This window comes from Pelmatolapia mariae, linkage group LG14, assembly GCF_036321145.2.
Source record: "Pelmatolapia mariae isolate MD_Pm_ZW linkage group LG14, Pm_UMD_F_2, whole genome shotgun sequence".
Taxonomy (NCBI): domain Eukaryota; kingdom Metazoa; phylum Chordata; class Actinopteri; order Cichliformes; family Cichlidae; genus Pelmatolapia; species Pelmatolapia mariae.
Genome location: NC_086239.1, coordinates 15427441 through 15452124, shown reverse-complemented (window position 1 = coordinate 15452124; position 24684 = coordinate 15427441). Strand labels below are relative to the sequence as shown.

General features: G+C 40.3%; 2 protein-coding genes across 2 annotated transcripts; both read left to right on the top strand.

Annotated features, from left to right (window-relative positions):
• The first annotated feature begins 131 nt into the window (after positions 1-131).
• rps25 (ribosomal protein S25) lies at positions 132-2612 on the top strand. The gene is made up of 5 exons (XM_063493419.1): positions 132-205; positions 766-855; positions 977-1160; positions 2364-2462; positions 2547-2612. The coding sequence occupies exons 1-4, from the start codon at positions 203-205 to the stop codon at positions 2456-2458; spliced, it is 372 nt and encodes a 123-aa protein (XP_063349489.1). The 5' UTR covers positions 132-202; the 3' UTR covers positions 2459-2462; positions 2547-2612.
• A 4885-nt stretch (positions 2613-7497) lies between these two features.
• sgcg (sarcoglycan, gamma) lies at positions 7498-24684 on the top strand. Its single transcript, XM_063494199.1, has 8 exons — positions 7498-7700; positions 14691-14892; positions 15348-15452; positions 18734-18821; positions 19646-19765; positions 21918-21990; positions 22162-22285; positions 23189-24684. The coding sequence occupies exons 2-8, from the start codon at positions 14698-14700 to the stop codon at positions 23354-23356; spliced, it is 873 nt and encodes a 290-aa protein (XP_063350269.1). The 5' UTR covers positions 7498-7700; positions 14691-14697; the 3' UTR covers positions 23357-24684.

Here is a 24684-nt window from a genome sequence, read left to right as displayed (position 1 = left end):
GTTTTTGGTCTCAAACCTGCAGCTGTAATGACTGTGAGAATGATCGCCAATCTCATAAGTCAAATAAAGTCAATAAAAGCGACGAAACATGAGAAAACTCAAGTTCCCATAATGCCCCAATCTCACTTCCGCAAAAACAGGTTGTCTAAGGGGCTCTTGCACGGGCGAACTTCCTTTCGCTCCGACATCTTGACGAGGAAACATGGTGAGGACAGTTATTACACGTTTGTTGAAATAAATTATACTTTTTTTTGGCTTATCGTTAATCATTCAGGAGTCTTAGTAGCTCGGAACATTTTGATAGCACTGCGCTTCCCCGCACCGGGACGAGAGTGTGTGGATGAAGCAGTCATTCTTAAGATTTCACGCATTTAGCTTATGGCTAGCAAAGTAGCAGTTTGCTAAACGCACCATGCTTCCAACTACACTGTGCTCACAGAAAGGACCTTAATAAAGTTGTCCCTCATGTGACCGCTAAATATACTAGCACGTGCACAGATAACACAAACACCAAATACTAAAGTATCGTAGTGGTGCAAATGTTAAAAATTAATGAAGACTGCGAGATTAGAAACGTTTTGAGGACGAGGCCTCCCCATGCCGATCATCCGAATTCGGCATTAGCCCCTAGTTCATTTCTTTCTTTCTTTTTTCCTTTAAAAAAATTAATGGAGTACCGATGCGAACTTGCTCTTGTGTATATTACAACACATGTTAAACATGTAGCTCCAGAGTGAAAGTTTAACGGATGTCTTCTTTTTACAGCCTCCTAAACAGGATAAGAAGAAGGATGCTGGGAAGTCCAAAAAGGACAAGGACCCAGTCAACAAGTCTGGAGGCAAAGCCAAGAAGAAGGTATGTTTTTGTTCATATTTGTCCATATTGGATGGATTTTATATTATGTGGCTGCTGAATAAATGTTGAGGCTAGAGGTTTCCTGGTCTTTAAAACAACATGTGTCTGTGTTTCTGAGCAGAAGTGGTCCAAGGGAAAAGTGAGGGATAAGCTCAACAACCTGGTCCTCTTCGACAAGGCGACCTACGACAAGCTGTACAAAGAAGTTCCCAACTACAAGCTCATCACCCCCGCTGTTGTGTCTGAGAGGCTGAAGATCCGTGGCTCCCTGGCAAGGAACGCCCTCCAGGAGCTGCTCGCCAAAGGTGAACTTCACTTTCTCTGCTCAGAGCTCTTGAAGGTCCATGTTGGATCTTTGACACAAGGAAGGGCATCAGAGTTAATCACACGTCTGTCATGGTAGCGAGCTTTGCTCACTTGGTCAGCACCATTCCCAAGCATTAGATTTTAGTCCCAGCCAAAAAAGCAGTGTTTGCTTATGTTACCAGCAAAGGATTTATTTACTGCCCTGAAGAAGTCAATTGAGAGTTTGGCAGGGTGTTTTCCAACTTCAGAGAAAACTCAGTTACACGATGGTACATCTTTTGCATTAAGGGCTGATCGGGAGATGGTTCTTGCTCCAGCTTTAAAAAATGGAAACTGTAACATCTCTTGTCATCTACTTTTTTGTGATGCAACATTAAACTCAGCCGATGAATATGCCTGTAGTCATCAGCACTGCTCGCTGGCTGTGTCTAATGTTTATAAATGCTTACACTGTATGAACCCAGGCCAGAGTGGTTTGGCAGCAAGTTCATCATTTGTTTTTAAATGACAGTGATGTGCATGCAGCGTGACTACTTATCTCCTCTTTTGACATCCTTCAACTTCTTTTCGAAATGCTACATGAAAACAAATGATATATTGCAGCCTGTCTGCTGTTTCATGTGATGTGAAATGCTGAACATATTTCAAACGGGTGCATTATGCTTTATTCATTTGATTTATTTATTTTTCCTCCCTACAATAGTTTAACTGAAGTGTGTGTGGTGTTACTCATTGTGTTTCAGAGATATTGTCATCTAGACTCTGTATAGCATTCTTTTTATGAATGAAAGCCCATCTTCAGCAGGCTGTGCACTGTGCTTCTGATTAAAGAACGCAGATTTGTTCTTGTCCCATACAGTGAAGCTTCATATGCAGCAGGAGGGACACACGAAGGAATTCTGTATTAATTCCTTATGCCTAATTTAATTTGAGAATTAGCTGTCAAACTGATTTGAGATATAATGGCTACATTGGCGTCCTAGCTAGATTGCCTTTCCTGACTTGTAATACATTTACTTGTCAGTGTTTGGACACCTGGGAGAAGTGATCTGTTGCACATATCTGCTTTACCTGCTGTATATCACGTTCGTCCCTGTGCAGGCCGACTAGGGCAAATGTATCACAACAATTGACATAAGGGTGCGAATTAAAAACACAAAAAAAATGCTGACGGAGAACTTGGGTCCATTTTTGTCTTGCAGGCATGATCAAACTGGTGTCCAAACACAGAGCACAGCTGATTTACACACGTAACACCAAGGGTGGAGATGAGGAGGCAGCAGCAGAGAAGGCATAATCAGGTACTACAGCAGCATCTCTACACGTCTCTATTTTATTATTGTGTTTGTTTTCAATTTTACTAACCTGCAGTCTTTTTCTTGCAGGTTCCCCTGTTTGTTTCCTGTGATGGGCTGTTTGTAATGAAAGGTGGAATAAATATGTAAAGACAACCTTTGCACTTGTTTTGCTTTAACTGTTCGTCTGTCTTTAACCAGCTAAGAAGTGGATAAAAATTCCTAGTGTATTCATGATATGGTCGAGTGGTCACTGGATATCAGATAAGCATTATGTTGGATTTAAAAATATGTCAGTTAAGCAGAAATGTTAAGATTGGCTAAAGCAAAGAGTAAAAAGATGAGGATAGTGACTGGTAACTAGACTATTCATCTATGTGATACTTATAATAACGTTAAGACCTTTTGTGTCTGTGTGCAGTTGTTTCCTGGTGCCTGATAATAAGGTGCAAATACTGGTCCCTCTGCATCAAAGTGTGGTTTTGTTTTTTACATCCGCTGCCTCATCCTCCCTGAAGTTGACTGAGTTAAGTGGATTAAAATCAGTTAGGGGCAATAAATTTGTTTCATTCTGTTCTGGTACTAAAAGAAAAGCGTGTCATACGAAGTGTTACTTAGATCTGATGGCTTTGCTAACAAACACGAGGTGAATCATAAATGAATAAACACTGCAGCAGGTTATTATGGCAACATTATTCACCGTCTTCTTCTTAAACTCTGATAAGGTTATTTTTTCTAATTGGTTTTACATAACGCAGCGGCATGAAGCCTTTCTAATCTAAGTGTAGAGAGATTAAGAGCTTTCCAGATATCTGTTCAAAACTGCACACAAGGGGAGAATTTTACAGATTCAAGAGCCTCTGCTGCTGAGGTGCTTTCACACCCCATTTACTGTGGTGCGTTCAGTTTGTCACCCAGTAAATTTAAAGAGGCATTCTGACTCAGTTGTCCCACGTTTTCAGTGTTAGATGGATCATTTCTAATTTGGCCGGGTAGATTTGCACTTTGTCTTCAGCTTGTCTGTTACCAGCCACCGGCAGCGAAAGGTTATGAGATATTGATAGGAGTGAAATGAAGAAGCTATCTTCACTGTCACCGTTTGCTCGGGGCATAAGATAGCGCAGGAGTCCTGTGATGGATGCTGTCAGGTGCTCCTTTGTCACTGCACAGCACCACCTCCAGCACCAGCCACAAAAACCTGCTGCAGGTTTAACGCCACTGACAGATGCAGTCCTCCAACATGAGCTCAGAACACAAACAGAGCCGCCTCTCAGTACACATGATGAAACAGCAGTGTCTGTTTAACACCTGCTATTGCTGGAGTTTTCCACCAACAAACTGAAATCCCATCATTTCTATTTATGAGGTTTGCAGCTTGATTAACTAGAATAAAGCATTTACTTGTTTTGCAAGGCTGTGTGTTGAAACATTTTCATAATCAAGAGTGTGCTGCTCAACACTTTGATAGTGTTCTCGGTTATGTAGTGAAACAGCCTTTGATTCCCGTATAATTTCAGGTCATGCAATCAGTGTTTGACTTTTTCTAAATTTATGAAAGTGACAGTAATCAGTGATTTAATCGTTCCCCCACTGTGCTGCGTACAATTACTGTGCCAGCTCAGTGAATTCCTATTTTTGTTTGCTTAAAAATATGCCTGCACTGGGCCTGATTGAATGCTCTGGACAGGTTAAAGTGGCTGTAAATGACGTTTACATAAGGGCCCCCATTCTTTCACATTCAAAGTCACATTAAATTAAATTAAATTGCCCCGAAGCTTAAAATACAATGTGATGTTACATTTTTTAAGGAATGTGTTAAGTCAAGGAATAATTATTAATTGTTTCTATTGGATAACCGTGTCATATGTCCCGCCCCCGCTTCTTAGCTTGCGCATGCCCAGACAAGATGTATAGGGCCCTTCGCCTCAGCTACGTCGAACCTGTACGTTGGTTGGGCTTTGACAAAATAGATGGTAATAAACTGTTACTGTTTAATAATGACAACAACAACAGTAATAATAATAATTTTATGTATAATTTCTCTTCGTTATTCAAGCTTGTTTCCCCCACTAAAAAAATGACCAAAAAAAGTCAAATTATTTTTATTATCTAAAAAAAAATCGACGTAAAAAATCGAAATGTCATTTTTTTAAAAGTTATTTTCTCAACATTTCGAGTTAGTAAGGCTAAGACTTAACCTAACCGTAACACTTACCATAAGATCGAGCTCGAGTAAATCGAAACATCCAGATAATAACCCGAGATTTTAGGGACAGATTTAAATGGCGGCGGAAACAAGTTTCTTCATTAAGTCATTATTAACATCTTCCAACTGTAAAAGCGTGTAGATTATATACCGAATTACGACAAAAAACGTTTTAATATTTCCTCAACTGCTGTAAAGTTCATAGCTAATGCTATGTGGACAAATCTGTTTGTTGTCAATGTCAGCACTGCTTTCTTGCAGGTTTGCCTGTTTTTCAGCATTTCCTGCATTTCACCATTTTTCTGTTTTGATGGTAGTAAAAATAAGAAAGAAACCAGTAAATATTTTTTGTGCAATAATTTTTGAAAAACTAGATAAAACATTAGTATTATGGTGAAAATATAAAGTTAAAGTTACAAATAATCATAAATAGTCCACTGCAGAGTGATTATGTTGTGAAAGGTTTTAATTACACTTTCAATTACACTTATTATTATTTATACTCAATAGTAATGCTATACTAAACAGGCTGTGCCTCCTTCATTACCTAGGTTTAAATAACTGGTCAAAAATTGTTTAAAAGTGGCTCGTTTGATAGTAAAAGTTGCCAATCCCTGACCTAGCCAAAAATAATGTGCTTTTAAGCTTTGGGTAGGCATTATAAACTCATGCAGGGGCTTCCTTATTTATGCCTGAATTTCAAACATATTATATTTACCTTACCCATCCTACATCCTGTACACCTGTTTGCAGCCTCACCCTGTGGAAACATTTTGTCAGGTGAATTCTGGTCTGACTGAAGCTTCAGGAAAGATGATCACAGATCACATCAATGCATCTGGAAGCTTCTTTAGCACGTGCTAATGTGGAACAACTCACACCTTCATCCATGGTAAGTAGGGAGCTTACTGGCAGGTAGGTCAGTTTATGAAACAAAGTTTGAGACGTCACAATGAGAAGAACACAGGTGTAACCTTTTAAAAAGCACCTTCCTTTTCCTTGGTTTTGTGGCATGGACACTTATCTGTAAAGAACAGAAACTTAATCCCATTGTTAAGTGGTCTAACATGCTTATTGGTGAACAGTATTGCTGTGTGATACTGCAAATTCTCATATTGATATGATACAGAGTATATACAGGGCCACTATTGCAGATACTGACACTTTTTCAGCAGCTTATTTTGGGGAGGGCAGTGTTTCATGATTTATAAGATGTATCATCAGCAGTTTTTAAATTCTTTCAGCTTTTCATGTATTTGGAAACTGTATTTTTTGGAGGGATGTAAATGTACCCGTCAGAGACGTCAGCATCTATTGTTTAAATGTGTTATAGGTTATAAATAAAATAGACATTACAGTCAACAAGATTTCGGGTATTTTTCATAATGAATGTTTGAGGTATATTCTTTTCATTTTCAAAAAAAAGAATGTATTTAAGACTATTCAGTGGGCTACATACTGAACTTAAATTATAGGAAAACGCATCGATCCTATCACACTAGTATTGATTTGATACCAATACCAGCATTGGCATCGATACTATTAATCCGCCCACCTCTAGCGAACGCCATCCCTGTACAACAGACAGTTACAGAGGTTGTCTGGTTCAGTTTTTCTTGATGACTTGCAGCCTTTAGTGAGTTTCAGTTTCTTTTGTCTGGATGAAAATTTATGATTCCAAAGTGCAGAACAGCAAGGTTTAAAAACACCTTTATTCTGGCACCCATCACTCAGTAACAAATTGTAGCTTTTTTACATATGTGAGCTAAATGATTCCCCAAATTAATTATTAGTTGTTTTTTTTTCAGTAGTTTGTACTTTGTGTGTGTTGTGTCTGTATTGAAGTGTGCATGTGAGCTTGGATGACTTGCCTGCAGAACAAACCTACCTACAGGTACAAATAAATGAACCTGAACCTGAATGTATAAATCGCTATTCTATAGAGCCACACTAATGCTGTTAGTTTGATATGTTTCTACATCTGTTAGAAGCCTCTAAATCTATTTTTTCCTGTTTTTATTCAGGCACAGACATCTCTCCTGCGCCCTCCTTAGACTACAATATTAGCATTTAGCTCCAAGGCTGGTTCTTTAAACCTATCACTATAGATAAGTTTTAGTTTAACAGCAACATCAAGTGGCTGTCCCTGTTTAATCGAGGTTGTCTTAACAGTGTTCTCACTCAGCGTGCCACTTCCTATCATCAAATGTTGGCACTTACACAAACAGACTATATGTAAATATTTCATAATGAAATGTGTTATCCTCAATTTAAAAACATTTTGCACTTTTGATACTCACTATATCGCTGTCATATTAATGGATGACCTTGAGTTATTGAAATGTATTTACATACATAGCTAAAGTTTAAAAAAAAAACCCTCACTGATATATTCAAGGACCATAAAACAATTTCCACATCAGGAACCACAGCTTTGCTGCGTTTGCTGAACGTCCGCCTCTCTCACTTACTGACTGCCCTCTTCAAGGTCCACCCTTCCTGCTGTCACCCAGCAGAGCTACAGTATCTGAAAGACCAGCTTCAGTTTATACTGAGAGGCATGACTGAAGTCTCAAATTAGACACCGCTGCTTCAAGCCCTGGGTTGGGCAGTGAAAGTGACTCAGTGGATTGCATGACAAACAAATGCTCTGTTCATTATGTGATGGTTCTGTGTGTGTGTGTGTGTGTGTGTGTGAGAGAGAGAGAGAGAGAGAGTGAGCCTTTCTACTCATGGTTAATACTCCTCTCTCACTCTCTCTCTCACACATACTCTGATGATATTCAAATATCTGTACGGCTAAAAAGGCAGAGGGAGTCAGAGCTCAGAGTCGGAGTGGGAATGCAGGCGAGTGGGAGCGCCGTCTCGTGGTGATTATTCAGGGCACTTCCAGAGCTGGATTTATGGCACGCAGCTGTTGAGTGGCTGACAGACGCGTGAGGAGCTCAAGCGCTGCTGCTTCTCAAGCTGCTTGTACCAGCCCGAGCTCTGCTTACTGTTGCATAGGAAAGAGGACTGCTGTGCCCCCACACAGATCGGTGAGTACTCTGCCCCCGATTCGACATTTACCCATTTGGTTATTATTATAAATTTTTACTGTCTTTTACAGCCTTCTCTTTGTATAAAGTTAAAGTGTTTTATGAAGGTAACCTTTCACCTACTGCACATATTTTTCAGTTTTTGCCCTTCTGTACTTCTCACATTTTGCTCAGTTTACTTTTCAGTCCTCACAGAGGCAGTTTTGGATTTGAAAACAGTGTTTTTAGTCAGCTTTCAGTCTGCCAGTTCCCCTGTATTTTAACCATACATGGCTAACAATGCTGAAATGCTAAACTAACTGTGCAAAAGAGCGACTCACTAATGTTTTCCGTGTGTTCTGAGACATCCTCCAGTCTCTTTGTAATATTCATTAGATATACCTGGGTGGTTTGTGTCTCTGTGCATTTCCTCTGGTGCTTTTTTATATTTAGTTCACAATGCTGTGTCCTATTTATAGAAGTTAAGGCATCACAGCGAAGTGGAGACATGACGCCAGCCTCCTTACTACACACAGCCAGGCAGAAACCCTCAGCACTGTTGTCAGTTTCTAATCGCCCTTCGCTCCACACAAATGGTGTTACTCCGCAGTCCTTCCTCCACCTTAAAGCTTTTTGAGCTTTTCTAAGTTGGTGCAACTTGTGATGTTTTGTCAGGTCAAGCCTCGGCTCAGAGAAGAGCCTGGATTTTCAATTACAGCCGGACCCCGCAGACTGAAAGGTAGAAGTTAGCCTGTCTGACCCGACCCTCTAACTCTGATTCAGAGGTCAGAGACAGAGCCAGGGAGTGAGCATCATATGCTTAAGGTTAATTGAGAGGATGCCCTAGGATAAATGGACCTGCCTGGAGCAGAAGATTGTATTAGAGCTCTGTGCTACTTTATAATTTTTTGTAGTTGTTTCCACTGTAGAGTATTTGTGACAATTTATATTTAGAAGCAATCAAAAGGACACTTAGGAAATAAAGACCTGACAAAAGCATTTTTCTCTCTAAGTCAGATTGAATTTCCGACCATAAATTGAGCATTCCTGGCCTTCCAGCGAAGCTGTTCGGGGACTGTTTATTTGGGTTGCTATGGAAGTCTGTGGTGGTGGTAAGCACAGAAACTGGAAGCTGGAAGACGCCCTTTAAAGATCTGGCCTCAAAGCTGCTTTCTCCTCGTGCTGCTGACAGTCTCTTAATGCTTTCATTTAAAGTAATTAGACCGAACTAGATCAAATTCATTAATGTGATAATGAACAGAGCCAGAGCTCTTTCACTCTCACTGCTCATTTGCCCAAAAAGTATAAAAGAGTTGAGCCGATCAACATGTTAACACACAATAGATCCGAGGATCTGAGGCTGTTAATAGATACAGTGTGGAGATATTGGAATCAGTCAATTAAACCGTGTCTGGCTGTTATGGCTCCCTTTTTTTATTTTTTCAAGCCTCACTGGAGATCTCCCTTCAAAGAGAGGGACTCCCAACTACCGCTAAAAGTTGCTGTGCCTCTGCTGCATTGCTGACATTCAATTTATTATGATGATTTATTCTCACAGTTGTGATTAATACATAAAAATGAAGTGATATAGGAGAAAAAAATGAGTATTTGACACAAGTTTTCCTTATAAAGTCTTATTTTTCCTTCTTTTTGCTGGCAGTGTTTTTTTGTTTCATTGTGAAATAAACGCTATTCATCACAGCTAGGCTTGCAGGCCATGTGACAGGACCTGTGGTCATAGAAATACTATCAGCCTTTTGTGCTTTCTCCCTGTGTTTACAGCACACAGCAAGGAACAACCCGTTTTGCTTTATTATCAGTGTCTGTGAAACACGTCCTCCTGGACCTCAGAGAGCTCAGACCGCTTGCAGAGAGCGTGTTTGCTTTCATTCATCACTCCTTGGTGTGAGGGTGGAACAATGTTTACCTTCATTATTTACAGCAGCACAACTCCTCTGCTTGTACAGTTTGTCACTGTATGCTCAGCTCATCTTCCCCTGCCTGCATCATCATCATCATCTTCGGGCCTGGGGGAGTTACAGCAGGATAATGTGCTCGGCTGAACATCTGGTAACGTCAGGAAGAATTGCTTTCGGGCTTGAAAAGTGTCTCTTTTAACATGATGGAAAATGTTTTTGCTGTGACAGTAAGATGTAACATCTGTCTTGTATGTAAATCAGCCGGGTTTCTTTCATCTGGACCCTGTCGAGTTCAGAAAGCACAGCTGAGACAATCCAGATACATCTGTGTTCAGATAACTTTTTTCCCATTAAGCTGAAATGTGGTGGCTCTGAAGATCTGATGAAGATTAAGAGCAGTTTGTAGCACAGAAATCTTCATTCTTTGTGTTACTGCTTCTTTCACGTGTTTCATTGACTCATAATAATCCTTAACTGACAGCATTTTCTTCAGGCTCACTCCTCAATGAAAGCAGCGTTCTCCACAGCCTGCCCCTGGTTATTAATGCAGATTAATCAATAGAAAGTAACACCACTCCTCTCTCTGCAGCCCTCTCAGGCTGTGCGCTCTTTGGCTCCGCTGTACTCGAACCGCTGTGAAATCTCCCCCTGAGGTTCTCTCTTGTCACTGTGTCAGATGGTCCAAATGTGCTGACTGGGGGGCTCGCTCGCAGGTTCTGCAGTCCTGCAGTTCGGAAGGCTATCACGTGAACTGAATACAGAAAACGACCGTTGTGTCATAACTTATAGTACCGGCTGTGGTTTGAAATATGCTGACTTTCATCGACTTGGTTTTTGTCACTGTTAGTCTGCTGCTGTGTAGCCAGAAAACACAGCCTCAGCTCTGTAATAAATACCATTTTTCCTTTGCCTTTTTAAAAAACTGCTGGAAATTCTGTCAAGTTTTCCACCGGTGCAAAGAGCCAGCTATCCAGTAGCTGTGTGTGTGTGAGCTTTGGGCTCATGAATCATACTGTAGACTGTTAGACAAGGCGTTACATACTGCTGTATGTACATTGTATGCATGTAGTGAAGCATAAAAACTGGAAAAGTATTGAAATAGACCTTGAGAACTTGGATGCTGCAGAATTTGTCACACAGAAGCAAAGCTAAAGTTTCAATTCAGTAATCAGAAAGAGACCAATTGCCATATAAAACATGTTTTTAACATGCTTTGGTATATAACAATATCATAATGATTTGAGGGTTTCACATCTCTTGGGTGTCTGAATTCATTTTCTAACTCTTTTGTGTGGAAGCATTCATGGGAATAATATGCAGCCTTGTTAAAAAGAGTTTTCACAGGAGTCTGTGAAGTCCTGTGAAAAACTGAGCACCCCTATTGATTCATTAGCTTGTAGAATCACCTTTAGCACCAATAACTTGAAGTAATTGTTTTCTGTATGACTTTATTAGTCCCTCACATCATTGTGTCCAGATTTCTTCTTATCAGGGTTAGCAGCGAAGACACCTGGATGAGTCCCCTCAACCACAAGCTGAACTTTTCATACCTACTGGGTAAGACCCATAGGATCAGGGATTAGGACTTCAGGCTTCCTGTATAGGAGTTGTGGGCCCTGCAGATTGACCGTCTTTTGCAACATTGCTTCAGTTCATTGAGGTTTCTTTATGCACAGCCCTCTTAAAGTCCCACCACAGCATTTCAGTCAGGTTGAAATTTGGCCTTTGACTGGATCATTGCAGCACCTTGATTCTTTTTTCTGTCATTCTGTGAATTTTTTGCTGTGCTTGGGATCATTGTCCTGCTGCATGACCCAATTTGGGCAAAGCTTTAGCTGTCTGTCAGACAGACTCACATTTGAAAATACTTTGGTATGGGCAGTTGAGATGGACTAGAGACCTGCCCAGGGTGTACCCTGCCGCTCACCCTAATGACAGCTATAATAGGCTCCAGCCCCTCCACATATTGGAAAAGTGGAAGAAGATGGATGGATGTCTGCAAGGTGCTCAGGTCCCGTGGATGCAAAACAAGCCCACATCACCAGCCTTCCAGCACCATGATTGAAAGTTGTGATGAGGTGTGTTCAGTTTTCTCCAAGTCTGGTGCTGTGCATTATGGCCAAAAATCTTGACTTCGATCTCCTCTGTCCAAAATATTGTTCCAGATGTTTTGTGGTTTCTTCAGATGAAACTTTGTAATCTTAAGCCATCCTGCTATATTCCTTTTGGAGAAAAGAGGATTTCCTTGGCAGCCCTCCCAAAACAACCCATACTCGATCAGTATCTTTCTAATTGCACCTTTATCAACTTGAACATTTATCATGCTGAGGTGTGTAGAGTTTGAACTATAGTTTTTAGATTTCTTGGAGTTTCTCTGAGAAATTGCACTTTTTGATCTTGGGTTGAATTTGCTGGAACATCCATTCCTGGGAAGATTGGCAGCTGCCTTGAATGTTTTCCAGTTGTGAAGATTTTCTCTTACTGTAGAATGATGGACTATATATTGTTCAGACATGGCCTTTATAACCCTTTCCAGATTGATGGGCAGCAGCAGTTCCTTTTTTAAACTAAGAATAAGAAAACAAAATAAAGCTCTATTTTCTGTTGCCCACATTGTAGAGGGTGTAATTTCAATTGAGAGCTCCTGTTGATTTTTCTTAATGCATAGGCTGTGATCAGCTGACCTGCTGCTCTTTGTGTATGTTCACAACTGAATTCAACAAGATGTCAGCAGCTGGTCATGAGTTGTCCTTTGTGTCAATCCTCTACACTGATAGTCTACTGTTTATGCTGTCTTTTTTCCAAACAGGATAAAGTTGATATGAAGGTTTATTTCTGTGAATGAATCTAAGCACCATCACCTTAGCTTATAATTATATATAACTGAACTCTGACCATGAGCACCACAGCCACTGTGCACCAGCCACACACACTTTAAATCCATCACAGTACAGCAAACTAACCAGTTTATCCTGCAGTAACCTGCAGAGTATTTTCATGCAGCCTTTAAATAACACAGTTAGTCAACCTCAGTTTGTTTTGCAGTACATTTCGCAATATGAAAAAAAAAACAATGTCAGACGGAAAACCTGATTTAAAAACATGAAGACTTGTATGTAAGCTTTACATTTACAGTTTATCACATACCAGTGAGCAGTCCTTACCTTTAAATCTAACCTCTTTTCTTCCTTTCCTTTCCTGTCCTGCCTTTCTTATCTTTCTCCATCTCTGAGTGGAGTTAGCTCTTTCTTTTTTCTTCCTGTGAAATACTGCAGTTGGACCTTTAGCTAGCAACACACTCTGCTACAAAATGCACGCAAGCAATTTGTGCGTTTGCTGATTTTTGTTGAGCTGATAGAAACGTTGCATTTGTAATTACTTAGTTAGTTACCAATACAACTCCAAGTCCTCTGCACACTGCAGTACCAGAAAATGTTGTCAAGGTGTGCTTTGTGGTAGGTGGAGAGTAGACCCAAAATGCAGGAACCCTTATACTCCAAGTGCAGCTTTATTAGCTAGCACCAGCAAGCTTAACAAAAACATAAGGAGTACGACACGATGAAGACCAGAGGGAAACTGAGGGCTTTAATACACACACAAGGTAATTAGGAAGATGCAACACAGCTGGGGAAAACAAGGCACAGGTGAACTCAGTCAGACAAATGACAGGGGAAGCAAAACTGAACATAACACAAGCAGGACAAGAGACTATCAAAATAAAACAGGAAACTACCATTGAGACTGAGACATACAGACATGACAAACACAAAGGGAGAATAAACAGACAGGGGACTGGGGAAACAAACAAAGAATACACCGAAAACAAACGATTAAAACCACTATGAGAAAACTATAGGACTTCAACCATAAATCCTAACAAATACACAAAAACTAGAATACAAAACTAATAATACTCTTAAGAACTGAACACACAAGAACTCTAACTTTCTTTTTCGTATTAGTCTAGATGGTGAGAAAAAGGTCCTTTTCTAATAGGAAAGCAAAAGAAAGGAAAAATACATATTAAAGACAAACATCTTATATTTTAAGAGTGCAAAAGAAAATAAATGTTTGGTCATTTGCTTGAAATAATAGAAAGTGTGTGCAGCAAATACATATAGATGTGTTATACATCAGCCTAACGACGAGTAGAGTCTGAACCCTGTCTCTCACTCTGTTTGAGCTGGGATAGGCTTCGGCTCCCGACCTGTCCCTCTGGACCTCCAGTTGGATTACTGGTTGACAAAACGGATGGATGGATGTTATTAATTACTATAGCTGCAGACTTGAAACTGCTTTAAATTAACAGCAAAAACCAATTAGTTGCACACCGAGACGCTTCTTAGTCACTTGATTTGCTTAGAGACTTTTGTAAAGTGATTCTGATGAAGGCTCCTGACAGCACCATTTCACTTGTAAATCCATGAAGTGATGAAGAAAGCAAAAGGCTCTGAGTGTACGAAACTTAATATAGCGTTTTTATTTTTTCTTCTTCTTTTTGGGGGGAGGGGAGCTGTTTTGTGCTGCTTTTCTTGGTGCTCCTGTTGTCAGAATGCTTTAAGCAATGTTCGCTCACTTCTGCAATCAATATTTTTATATTAACTTTATTTTAATTAAGAGCAAAACAGAGACGCAGATTTTAATGAATTTTCACAGTTCCCCTTAGTCAAAGATTTATAGCAAGTTTCGGGATTTGAGCAAACTTTACTGCTTTAAGCAAATATTACCTCTATCATAGCATTGTTTGTGATCCACAAAGGAGGATTTTTATTCCAAGAAAGCCCTCAAACTTACTCTTTACCAACTACCCAGCTCCAAATGCAAGATAGACACAGAGTGATAACAACATATTTAGCAGGTAAAGACTGTGATATGTCCTTTGGGTGCTGGTGAAGACCAAATACAGAACTTTACAGGACACTGTTTGCTTTCTTAAGAGGTTCACTAGATATTATCAACATTATGTTCACAGGTTGTTTTAATAATTCTCTCTGGTCTGCCAAATTTATTTCAAATTTATCTTCGATATCTTTACTATTATCTTTGATTTTACCCCATTGCCTGTGTACCTGTCTTCAACTGTGGCGGCCAGGCGACAGATGGTGCGGGAACAGTATGTCACCACCACCGAGGGCAGCAGCACGCCCAGGCCGGTGCCCGACGAACTCTACAAGATTGGCATCTATGGCTGGAGGAAGCGCTGTCTCTACCTGTTTGTGCTGCTGCTCATTGTCATCCTGGTGGTCAACTTTGCCCTCACCATCTGGATCCTCAGGGTGATGTGGTTCAACACGGTATGCACAGCTCACATTTGGACACCATGTTTTCAGTTGGGATTGTTTTTCCTTTCTCCTTTCAAATGGTATGTTTAAATGTTTAGTATTTAGCTTTTGTTGATCAGCACATCATTTGACTATTACCTGCTTATTATTGTAATGTCAGGCAGCAATAGTATTATCCATCATTAAGTCCTACTTGGCTGTCTAAACAGGAGAGTAAATGTGTTTGTTATTTCATGGAGACTTGTCAGCTTTCTGTCTCAACTCCAGATGGCAACTGTGGATTTATGAACAAAGCTGCAAGCCAACACACACTCTTGCATGCACATGTACACACTATGGTGGAGACCTTAGACAAAGACCTAAGTGATAGAGGGAACGCTGTTAGCTGGAAAGCCAAAGCACATTCCTCGCCTTCTTGGCATGCCTTTGTCTAAATATGTAACCTCTTGATTTTATTTTGATCATAGGAAGGGATGGGACTACTACAAGTACATGGAGATGGGGTTAAGCTGGAGGACGGCGAGTCTGAGTTCCTCTTCCCTCTCTATGCTCAGGAGATCCACAGCAGAGAAGTAAGCCAATCAGGAATGCAAACTTTTTTTTTTCTGCTCTTCTTCACCACATTCTTCTGATATAAGCCTCCTCTCTCCCCCTCTACCCTCTCCTTCTCTCCCTTTTTCGTCTTCTACCCCATTCATTTTCAAACCTCTGTTTGCTCAGTTAAGTAGCCTGACAGCCTGGCCATTATTTCTCACTGTTTACTAAACTTAAACTTGAGTGTGTGTTGGATCTTTGGAGACTGCACGTCATCTTATCATCTAAATCTAATTCCTCGCAGACACTCAGGCATTTTTTATCCAGCTGTAGTGAGAGAGCTGCATATTTCTGACAGTACTTTTTTTAGGAGATGTGTCAGAACAAACTGGATTTGGCAGTAGCACACAGTGCACGTGGTGGTGTGCTGAGCTCTCCATTAACCTCAGGGATATTTGTGGTGGAAAGTAGTTTATGGCCCGCCTGCTAGCAGCAGATGGGAACACTTTGCTGCAGTTGTTTACATGTTATGGCTTTTCTTGCTCATAGCAGCAATATTTTTTTTCTTGCTTCATGGGCCTCATTAAAAAGGCAATGTATTCCTCATTTATGGATGGACACATTTTCTAATGTGTTCTATGGGTTTCTAAAGTGATTCAGTGCTTAGAGAGACATCCTGCTGCCCTCTACATGAAAACTTGCTTTCCTAGACCATTTTTAGAAGCATGTCTTCCCCTCAGCTACAAAGGAGCAGAAGAGATTTATTGCTAAGCTTCTTCATTTAAACATTTTATGACAGTTTATATTTGTGTGTGTGTGTGTGTGTGTGTGTGTGTGTGTGTGTGTGTGTGTGTGTGTGTGTGTGTGTTTGCCATGTCTCTTATACAGACCTAATTACTTGCTGTCACATCCTGTACAAATATTTAGGTAAAATAATAAATAGCCTGATAATAATGCATTCTTTGTCAGCCTTAATAAACAGTAGTCCATAGCACTTTTTCTGGTCAGTAATGCTTCAGCCTGGCTGGTGAATATCCTCCCCCATCAGGATGCTCAGTGCCTCCTAATGGCTGCCTGATCATAATAATAATTGTCAATAATATATCAGTAAAGTGTTTGTAGAATAATCCAAGTCGACAGCTGTAAATGCTAATGTGTTAGCAGATAAATGATTGAGAGGAAACATCTTGATAAACAAAAAAACAAAATAAATGGCAGTATTAATATTTGTTATGATCTTAATACGTAGCTAAGATACAATAAAAAGCTGTTAATCAGAAAATGACACCAAGTTTCTTGAGTTTACCGCCATGCTAGCTACTTTATGGTGCTTTGGGCTAAATGCTGTTGTTAGCATGCTAGCTTGCTCACAGGAATAGAATCATGTGCAGAAGCTTATGGGAATGTGTTATGAAAAGCTCCAACACTGGTGGGGCAGCCATGTAACACAGTTTCTGTTGGTGACCACCTCCTCTGACCACATGTGGAGTCCCACAGGGTTCTATACTAGGACCTATCCTTTTTCAGTATGTTCTGCCTTTTGGCCACATTGTACAGAAACATATTATCATGCTGCTCTTTCAGCAACATTCAGTGTTATCTCCCAGTTAAGACCATCTAACCAAAATGAATATCTGAAAATCTTCTAAAATGAACATTTTAAATAAAATAAAAGTTTAATACATTTAAACATTTAAAAAATCCTGTTATCCAGTTCTTTGTCCTTCCAAAATTAAATAGGCTGTCAGAAATCTGTGTTTGCTATTGATGCAAACCTAACTTTTGAGAAATATATCAGCAAGCTAATCCAGCCCTCCTGTATCCATTTGAGGAGTGCTAGAATACAATCGATATTGAGTTTTAGCCACATACTCTCTATTATTCTTACTGTTATTAACTTTGCCACGGAGGTTATGTTTTTGGTAGTGTTTCTGTGCCTTCATGTCATTCTTTCTGTCTGTAAACACTATAGCTCAAAGTTTTGAATGAATGTAGAGTGGAGTCATGCTAACAATCCATTCAAATTTTGCTTACATCCGCTGAGGTCATCAAGGTGAACTTTATGATTTATTGGTAGAAAATTGACAAAAAGCCTAGCCATATCTTAGAAACTGATTCTCACAAGTGTTGTGTGTATTGCCAACATATAGAAAATAATCTAATATAATATGACTGTAATATACAGATTTCAAATGTCATATTTGACCTCTGACCTCTCCTTGATTGTTAATAGATTGATCTGAAGGTCAAAGCAATAATAATGCTATTTAGGGCTATTTAAAACTGTGTTTCTTATAGTCATCATTTGTATTGAGAACATATAGGCATATAAGGAATGATATATGAAGATTCTAAATATCACATTACTTTGGACCTCTGACAGATAAACCTCATAGCATACCCTCATGATCCTCATGCTGTTTATTTTACAGCATAGCAAAATAAAGTCACCACCACAAAGTTAAAATGCTTTATTGACCGAAGTGAAATACAAAGTATTTCAGAAAAGCCAAAACGTAATGTCCCCACATTAGGACACAGGGTGTCAGGAGTGAATGCCCTTCATGACCTGGCTCCAGAAGAGATGCTGGAATAGACCAGTGAGCAGCCTGAGATCCTGAGGCAGGAACCTGCCAACTGTTCCCACCTCATGCTTAAAAACTGAAGGCGACTGAGCATTTGCTGTTTGGGCTCCTCTGCTGTGGAAAAACCTGCCTGAGCAAGTCTGACTTTTATATCGCAAGCGTTAAGCTTTACTCATTTTATTTATTTTTTTAAATAAAATATTCTTATAATGTTTACTTTTTTTATTTGTATTGTATTTCATTCTCGACAATGCACTAGCTTATCTCTAGAGTGTAATACTTTGGTTTTAAATCTTCTGATAACTTTGACTTTTTTGTATTTTGTTGCATGTATTATGTTTTTGTAAAGCAGTTTTGTAATGCTGATTTTAATGGGCACTATTCAAATAAACGTCCTGTTTTTTTATGGATGCCAATTTTGCAGAGCTGTCTTGATAGCCTAATAAACCTCACATTATCAACCTCATGGTAGCGTTAGAGTCAGGCAATGAAAGTCAGTAGGAGTTATCCTCGGGGAATCATGAATGCTTTTACAATCCATTAGTTAGTGTGGACTAAAGGGTCTGACCAGTGAACGAGTGCTACCTGCAGAGCCAGCGTGCCTAAAAACCTCACATAAAACCTGTTTGTCCAAGTTCATATATGCAAATATTCTAATTTTTATCATTTTTCTGTTGTAGATTGATGTTATTTCCACAGGCTGTTAATATGGCAATATTTCTTCATCTCCACAGGACTCTTCACTTCTATTACACTCATCGGAAAATGTTTCCCTTAACGCCCGCAATGAAAATGGTGACGTTATAGAGAGGATATCTGTGGGTGAGAGGACACATGTACACACAGAAACATGCGGCACACACACATCACATCCCACTGATGAGTGACACTGAGAGTGACAGTTAAGACACTGGTGCACTGCAGGGATTTCTCATCCAGCATTAGCAGAGACAAGAGGCCATATTTCAATTTATAGTCTCTTAGATTTCCATTTAAAATCCATTAAATTCAGCATTCCTTTTCTCCATCCATTGCTTCTGGATCGTTCTGTATTACACACGAGGGCCTGAGGCCGGTGGAGGATCATATTTGTGCGTCTCTTTATGGCTCACCGACTGCCACGTTGGGGGATTTTGTCATAATTAAAAGGCCAGCAAATTGTTGTGTTCCACAGTGCCGTTATGTGTCCTTGATCATTAAGCCATAAAATGCATAGCCTGCATACTCTTGGGCCTCTGTGAATAAAACTGAAATGCTTGTTAGGGAACACTGCATGTCTGTTCACAGTTGTGAGCCCTGACAGAGGTTAAATATCTCACTGAGTGATCTACGTGTTTTAGATCAGCTTCTCTCAGGGCTGATGGAGTGAAGGGCAAAGTGAAGTAACCTCAGATAAGTTACGTGTCAGACCAAAGCAGTAATATGGTTACACATTTTTAATCAGTGCGTTTCTCATCAGCAGGTGGCCGCTGTCTCTCCCCTTTCCACCTCTACGCTGATCTAAATTGGGAATGTGTCTCTTACGCTCTCTGAGCACATCGAACTGAATCACAGGAAGAGAATGATGATAGATTTTCATGGTTACACGTTACTCATGTCTTATTGCCAAACCCCTTCAGGTGTTGTTGTTGTTGTTGTTGTTCCAGGTCCAAAAGAGGCTCAGGGACACACTCGAAATCTGCTCATTAACTCGCACAATGACAACATGCTGTTCACTGCAGATGGCGACAAGGCTGAGATTGGGCCAGACAAACTACGAGTCACAGGTACACCAATGGCCGCGACGTGCTGTGTTTCCTTGGATGTAGCACACACCTGTTGGTGGAAGGGTTTTGGGGAAAAAAATTGAAAAAATGATAACACTGACAACAGATGTAGACTCAACAGGACCAATTTGGTTTGATGGCAAATATCAGCTCAACAATCCAGCACCCAAGGGCAGAGACAGCCCAGTCATTTTCACAGTCATTCGTGTCATACAGTGCGTGGATATCTTTGAAGTGCACAGAGAGAACAGAAAAATGAGATACCAGAGCACAATGTACAGTTTATCATATTACTGAACAAAGGGTTGATGGGATATTTCTGTGCTTTTATTCTGAATCTTAGTCTCCGGTGTGTTGCGTTAATGGTTATGTGTGCCGCTGGTCACACGCTGTGATGACTGATTAATGTTGAACAGAGTGTCAGCCGATAGCTTCGTATCGCCCGGGGTCAGTTTGATCCGCAGAGAGCAGCAGGCAGCGGGAGCTGTTTTTCCAGGAATCCTCAAAACAAAGCTTCTGTACTCTCTGTGTTTGTGGAGTGTTTACATCTTTCACAGTTGGCTCCAAGTGTTGCAGCATTTGGATCCAGTTTTACTTCTCTGCTCCAGCATTGCCTGAATTTTTCTGAAGTTGAAGTAGGCAGACAGCCAGCCTCTATTTTAAAAAAACAAAACAATGTTTACACTACGACGCAATCCACAATATATACTGCACTGCAGTGCTTTGAGATAAATATTAGAGGATTACAGTCAGCAGCCCCTCATCCTCTGAGCACAGGTGGCGTCTACAAAACTTTAGTTACACTCACCTGGCACTTTATTAGGTACACCTTCAGAGCTACCTTAATTCTTCAAAGGATACCTCAGAGATTTTGGTCGACAGTGACATGACGGCATCACACTGTTGCTGCAGATTTGTCAGCTGCACATCCGTCATCAGAATCTCCCGTTCCACCACAGACCCAAAGGTCCTCTATTGGACTGAGATCTGATGACTGTGGAGGTCATGTGAGTTCTTTGATCTCACTGTCATTTTCAAGAAACCAGTTTGAGTTTTGTGACATGGTGTGTTTTCCTACTGGAAGCAGCCAGGGATGAGTACACTGCGGTTATAAAGGGATGGATGCGATCAGCTGCAATATTCAGGTAGGCTGTGGTGTTTAAATAATGCTCAGTTGCTCTAAGGAGTCCAAAGTGTGCTAAGAAAATATTGCTCACCACCAGCAGCCTGAACCAAAGCAGGCTGGAACTATGCTTCCAGAGCATGCCTTTTGTCCCATCTTCCTCCTCTCACCTCCAACTGGTGGCAAGAGATGGCTGGCCCTCCCTGAGCCTGGCTCTGCTGGAGGTTCCTTCCTGTTAAAAGGGAGTTTTTCCTTCCCACTGTTACCAAAGCACTTGCTCATGGGGGTCATATGATTTTGGGGGTTTTGTCTGTTTTCTCTGTATTATTTTAAGGTCATTACCTAAAAATAGAAAGCGCCTTGAGGCAACTGTTCCTGTGATTTGGGATTATAAAAATAAAATTGAAATGAAATAAATTCAATACCTTGGTTGTAATGAGTAATGAGTTACTGTTGCCTTCCTATCAGCTCGGAGCAGTCTGACCATTCTCCTCTGACCTCTGGCATCAAAAAGGCATTTTCAGCTAGAAATCTGCTGCTCACCGGATATTTATCAGACCTTTGTCTGTAAACACTAGTGATGCTTGTGTGGGAAAATCCCAGTAGATCAGCAGTTTGTGAAATTCCCAGAGCAACCCGTCTGACAGCAACAGTCAGTCTACATTCAAAATAATTCAAATCACCTTTCTTCCCCATTCTGTTGCTCAGTTTGAACTTCAGCAGGTCATCCTGAGCATGCCTACATGTCTAAATATGCCGAGTTGCTGCCATGTGATTGGCTGATTAGATGTTTGCATTAACAAGCAGTTGAACAGGGGTGCTTAATGAAGTGGCTGGTGAGTGCAGTGTTAAAATACTTCAGTCTGGGACAAAGGGATGAACTGGCCAACACACCATGAATGCCACTGTCAGCAAAGCTACTCATGTTGTTTTATTAAAAATGTTTGGTGTGTGTTGTGACCATATCAGGCTCCTGGACTCTATTAAATTCTGTAACAGATCTTGATGTTCGTGTATCTTTGTTTGCAGGTCCTGAAGGAGCGCTGTTCCAGCATTCAGTGGAGGTGCCTCAGCTGAGATCAGAAATTTTGAAAGAGCTGAGGTGAGCATTTCAGACTTTGTGTATTATTGGATTTTTCAAAACAATCTGCTAAAGAAATACAAAACTATAAGATGTAAAAGTTTAGGTTCAGTCTCACTAGTGTTGCTCAGGCGAAATAAACAAGCGAACAGATAAAATGGTGGTATTTTTAAAGTCGAGATGTTTCTTTAGGTTGGAGTCCCCGACTCGCTCGCTCAGTATGGATGCACCGAAAGGAGTTTTTATGAAAGCTCTGGCTGGCAACATTGAAGCTGCTTCCAACATGGATGTCATTCTGCAGTCTAAAGAAGGGCTGGTACGAATTCCACTTTTCACTTCCTGCTGATTGCTACAAAGCCGTCTTCAGGCATGCTTTTTCCTTTAGCTCACAGAGGGAATATAGAGAGCATGTTTTTCCATCAAACATGCTGCGCTACGCTTTTACGCTCTCTCGGGTCACACCTGGGAGCTCGAGTGCAGTTTGAAAGGCGCTCTGCTTTTTCCATTTACTGAACATTTTTGTCTAGAAACACCTTACAGACAGCTGGCACTTAAAAAGCCTCTTTATCTTTCTTATCAATAGAACATAGTGTAACATATTAAAGAAAATCTTTTTCTAAAGCAGTGAGAATCTCGTCTAACCCTAACCCTTTCTTTTGAACTTTGGAAACATCTGTTTGTGCTCCGTAGGTTTGTTGTGGGTAGTGGTTTGCTGTTTCCATGTTAGTGTTTAGAGTGAGTTTTGGTAATTGGTGGCTGAATCGGATCTGACTAATGGCTGTGGTGCATCGAGCTGACTGAAGCACGTTAGAGGCATTTGTATCACGAGCACTTATTTGACCTTTTTTGAATTCATTCTCAGTAGATCAGCGCATTTATATGACAGAGTAGTTGTGTGCTGTATCACTTCATCATCTTTCTTTCCTTGCTGTGAGGATGATAACTGCATGTTAATCTGCACTTAACTTTAATGCTCACGTTCTCTCATTTTAAGCTGATTTACTGTCAGACCTTTTTTCTTTTTTTAAATAATTATCATCATGTCGTCATGCACTGGTTAGGTATTAAATAGATAATTCTTTAGCTCGCTGCACACTGTGTCTTATTGTGCGTGCATGACGTAAAAGGACTGAAACAGAGTGATATTTCCTTGCTCTTTCGCTGGATCTTTGTTGTTCTCCTTTAATCGTCCTTGCTCTCCGTGCTGTCTGCTGTACAGCTGGTGCTGGATGCTGAGACGGTGCGCATGCCGCGCCTGCCCAAGAGCGAGGACGGGGTTTCTGGAAATGCTCAGATTCTCTACGAGGTCTGCGTCTGTCCCAGCGGAAAGCTCTTCCTGTCCAAGGCTGGAAGAACTTCCACTTGCAGCGATAATCAGGACTGCTAGATAGAGTCTGACAAGGTCATCGATTTTTCATCTCTCAGAAGAGGCACCTTCTGGGAGGCAACAAGCACAACAGTTTTTTTTTTTATCTTTATACCACAGTGGGTCTACCAGGATCCCAGTGGCACATCGAGGCCTGTGAAAATACAAATGCCTGCTGGCATAAATGAAATGAGTTCTTTTAGTTGCATTTATGAACTTCTGACCATTCAACCGAAACAAATTGGCTCTCACTACCAGATTTGTCTGCATCAGAGCTTTATGGATCTTTTTTTTTTACACACACAGTGTCATGGCTGGGCAACGAGGAGCTGGTAACAGCTTACATCCTATGCAATATTATCTTGTGGTGCAATAAATGAAAGTGACGCATATCAAGGGCTTGAAAATTTGAAAAATAAATCCCTGAAACAGCGCCAGAGTGTTATTGAAAATATTTGTTTTGCTTTATACAATCTCCTCTTGGCCCTTGGTATGCTGTGTTTTGGTGTTTAGCATGTATTTATTTAAAGGGAGACAAACACAAATGCTGTATATTTGTTTTATTTTTTGTCTTTTTTCTTTTTTAAAACTCAAATTCAGATAATGAGGTTTTGATATTAATGAGGTTTCACATGTGTATCTACAAAGGGCACTTGGAGAGCATACTCTCTGATAAGGCCAACGCCAGTGCACTATTTTGCAATTTTAAAGTAAGTGACCTGAATCTGCAAAAAAAGGTCATGGGCTCTTCCTTTGCCAGTGCTCCAGCTCTCCACCAAAATTGATGAAATCTGTTTTATGTGTAGTCCTGATGTCGGACACACAGAGAGCAGCGATCACATGCTACATGTTTTTAAAGTCACTCATGTTTGGCATGTGGTAAGCATGTAATTACGCAGCAATTTCCTGCTGGTAAGCTGAGCTGGTCTGTTTGTTCAGTAATCTCACTTACGGCCAAAGGACTAATATATCATCACTGCTGACCTCAGAAACAAGAACGCAAAAACAAAATATGTGGAGAATAAAAACTTGGATCTCATACTTTCAGTATAACCATTGCCTTTATGATTAAATTTGCCTTTGTTTATTTTTAACACTGTTGTAGGATAAATAGGTTGAAAATATTCGTATGTTGTAGTGATAGTCGCACCGAGTTTGGCACCAGTTCGTCTGTACATCACTGTTTTAGAACATTTCACACCTCGTGCCATTGTGTTTTTGTCATCAGTCTTTTTTAAGTAGTTCATTTGGAGTCCTGAGATATTTTAATAGTGTGCAATGTGTATGTTTTATTTTTGAATAAACTTTGTGCTATTCTTCTACCTGCCTGTCAGCAGCTGTAATCTTCA

Coding starts and splice junctions, on each gene's coding strand:
- sgcg (XM_063494199.1), top strand. CDS start 14,698: ATGGTGCGGGAACAGTATGTCACCACCACCGAGGGCAGCAGCACGCCC. Junction 14,893..15,347: donor GGGTGATGTGGTTCAACACG/GTATGCACAGCT, acceptor TTTTGATCATAG/GAAGGGATGGGACTACTACA. Junction 15,453..18,733: donor AGGAGATCCACAGCAGAGAA/GTAAGCCAATCA, acceptor TCATCTCCACAG/GACTCTTCACTTCTATTACA.
- rps25 (XM_063493419.1), top strand. Junction 856..976: donor GAGGCAAAGCCAAGAAGAAG/GTATGTTTTTGT, acceptor GTTTCTGAGCAG/AAGTGGTCCAAGGGAAAAGT. Junction 1,161..2,363: donor CCAGGAGCTGCTCGCCAAAG/GTGAACTTCACT, acceptor TTTGTCTTGCAG/GCATGATCAAACTGGTGTCC.